We start from the raw sequence: 2,500 nt of genomic DNA on the forward strand, positions 1-2,500 counted from the left end.
TAACGAAACCTTCCCTCTGTACTCAGGCGGCTCTGTGGGAACCCGGCGAGCTCTGAGGCGCAGGAAGCTCTGACCTGCCCGACGCTGGGCCACGAGGACTGGGAGCACAAGAGGCACCAGCTGCTGCTGCAGAAGATGCAGCTGGAGGTGGAGAAGGAGAGGCTGCAGGAGCGGCTGGCTGAGCAGGAGGAGAGGCTCCACAGGCAGAACATGCAACTCTGCCAGTCACGCATGGACTACAGCAGGTAGACGCCACAGCCAGGAGAGATGGATTCATCCTGCTGATCTGTGTTTATGAAGAAGAGCTCGTGTTGAAGATGGTCGATGCTCTCTAAACCCTCTTCTTCATGTGTAACCTCAGATTTGTTTCCTTTTTCTCTCGTGCTTTCTTTTCTCGTCAGGTTTCAAGAAGCGATTCAAGCTGAGCTCAGCAATTCAATCAGAAATGGAGATCCGCCGCCCCAGGGTCCCCCCGCCCACCATCTTACTTCCAGGTAGAACCAAGTTAGGACACACATCACTTTCCCTCTGTCTCTCTGAAGTCACACACAGAAGTTAACCCTTGTTGTCTCTGGTCTGCAGCGTGCGTGGATCAGATGCAGCCGTAGTTCCTGATGGCGGTGCGATGCGTGAGGAGCGCTCCCAGACGTTACCCGCTCCTCTGCACAGCAGCATGCACACAGGTAAACATTACATCTCTGTCCTTCCTGCTGCTGCGCTTCCCTCCTTACTCTTAGTTCTCGTCGTCACGCTTCTCATTTGTATCGTTCCAATAGAAGCGTCCAGAAGGGACACGGCCACGTCTCCTGTAAAGACGCCCGCCAGCCTCAGGACGCTCAGCTCAGTGCCTGTACGCCACAGGAGCCCCGAGGCCAGGTAACACACCTGCACTACAACACCACTGACCCCTGACATACACTCCCGACTTATATTTCCTTATTTCCTGTTGAAAAAAGCTTTATTCTGGCTTTTTAAATTCGTTTCCGCGAAGAATGGAGGCACAGAAGAAGCTTTTACATCTCTGTGACGCACAACCAGCTTACAAAGTCACATCCTGTTGGTCAACTGGACACGGAGCTTTAAGATGACGGCCAACACACACACACACACACACACACACACACCTCGCTGATCATGACGGCACCACGACAGACATCTCTGCTCCCTCTACACACACACACACACACACACATCTAAACCCGTCTCTCTCACTCTGCTGAAGGACGGCACACAAGGAAACACTCCGCTCCCGTATTAGCGTAAGGTTCCCAATTTATTCCCGTACCAGACTAAATCCAGCCCGGCGTTCTGCAAGAAAGGAAGCGGGAGTGTGTTGTGTCTGCGGGGCTGGCAGCTGCTCTGCCGCTCAGAGACAAAGGGAAGATTTATTTATAAGCTCCCTCGCTGGCTGCAGTCTTTTATTTATAGTGTTTTTATTTGTATTAGTCTTTCCCGGCGTCCTCAAGAAACAAACACTATTACGGCAACGGAAATATGAGCGGGATACAAACCTGGCGTAGCGCTGTGAGCTTCCGCCGTGTCGCAGGCCCAAATGATGACTCTCTCTCCGACTGGAGAAGTTTTGGGAGCGGCGAGAGGCTAAATGAAGCTTTTTAACCGGGCGAGCTTGTGCCGCGGCCCGGCCTGTCAGGAGACACGCTGCGTTCCATTAGTCGGCCTAGCGGGGACCCAGCAGCAGGTGTAATTGAACAGACTTCTAGACGCACACACTGCCCTCTCTGCCCTCTCTCTCTCTCTCTCTCTCTCGCCCTCCTCTCTCCCTCTCTCTCTCCCTCTCAGCTGTAGTAATGAGACAGAAAAAGTGAGAGTGAGGGAGAGATGTGAGGAGAGTATTTGAGGGCGAGAGCATCGGGGTAAAAGTGAGAAATGGGAAAGGGAGGAAAGTTAGAGAGCGGGGAGGAGATGGATGGAGCGGGAAGTGGTGAGAAAGGCGTAATAAAGAAGAAGAAAGGGTGAGGGGACAGGAATGAATCACTGAGTTCACTCCTCAGACATCCAGAGAAACGGGGGGACATAAATTCATTACCATTTTTTGTTTCCCCCTTTTATGTGGCGCGGTAATTAATGTGACAGCGTCGTGCCTCGGGTGGGACGACGACGGCGACTGCTAATGCGGCTCAGACGACAAAGGCCACAAACCGAGAGGTACATCTGACTCACATTTGGCCAAATATGGATGGGATTGGTCGCGTCAGAGTGTCAGATTTCCTCTCCAAGGCCGCTCCAAACTCTCCAAACTTCCCCGGAGTAACTCTTAACCAAAGCAGCACGCCGCTTAACTTAAACACTGAGCTCCTGCAGACGCCCATTAATTCCAGCAGGGGACCCCGGGTATCAAACCTTATTACAATCTATTTACACCTCCAAAGCCCATTAGACGTGTTGGACTCTTAAGCACACACACACACACACACACACACACACACACACTCTTTGTGTTGGTAATGAGGAGCTTTGCTGTTGCTTTTCCCCGCTGCGT

General features: G+C 52.3%; 1 protein-coding gene across 1 annotated transcript in view; it reads left to right on the top strand.

Annotated features, from left to right (window-relative positions):
* Positions 1–2,500, top strand: part of kiaa1328 (KIAA1328 ortholog) — a 15,089-nt gene that overhangs the window by 8,050 nt on the left and 4,539 nt on the right. Inside the window, exons 8-11 of the mRNA XM_076170999.1 lie at positions 27–245; positions 402–494; positions 583–683; positions 777–876. Coding sequence (XP_076027114.1) covers positions 27–245; positions 402–494; positions 583–683; positions 777–876 — 513 coding nt within the window. The remainder of the gene's footprint in view (positions 1–26; positions 246–401; positions 495–582; positions 684–776; positions 877–2,500) is intronic.

This window comes from Genypterus blacodes, unplaced genomic scaffold, assembly GCF_046128005.1.
Source record: "Genypterus blacodes isolate CSIRO-AG114 ecotype Tasmania unplaced genomic scaffold, CSIRO-AGI_Gbla_v1 ptg000239l_1, whole genome shotgun sequence".
In the NCBI taxonomy this organism is placed as follows: domain Eukaryota; kingdom Metazoa; phylum Chordata; class Actinopteri; order Ophidiiformes; family Ophidiidae; genus Genypterus; species Genypterus blacodes.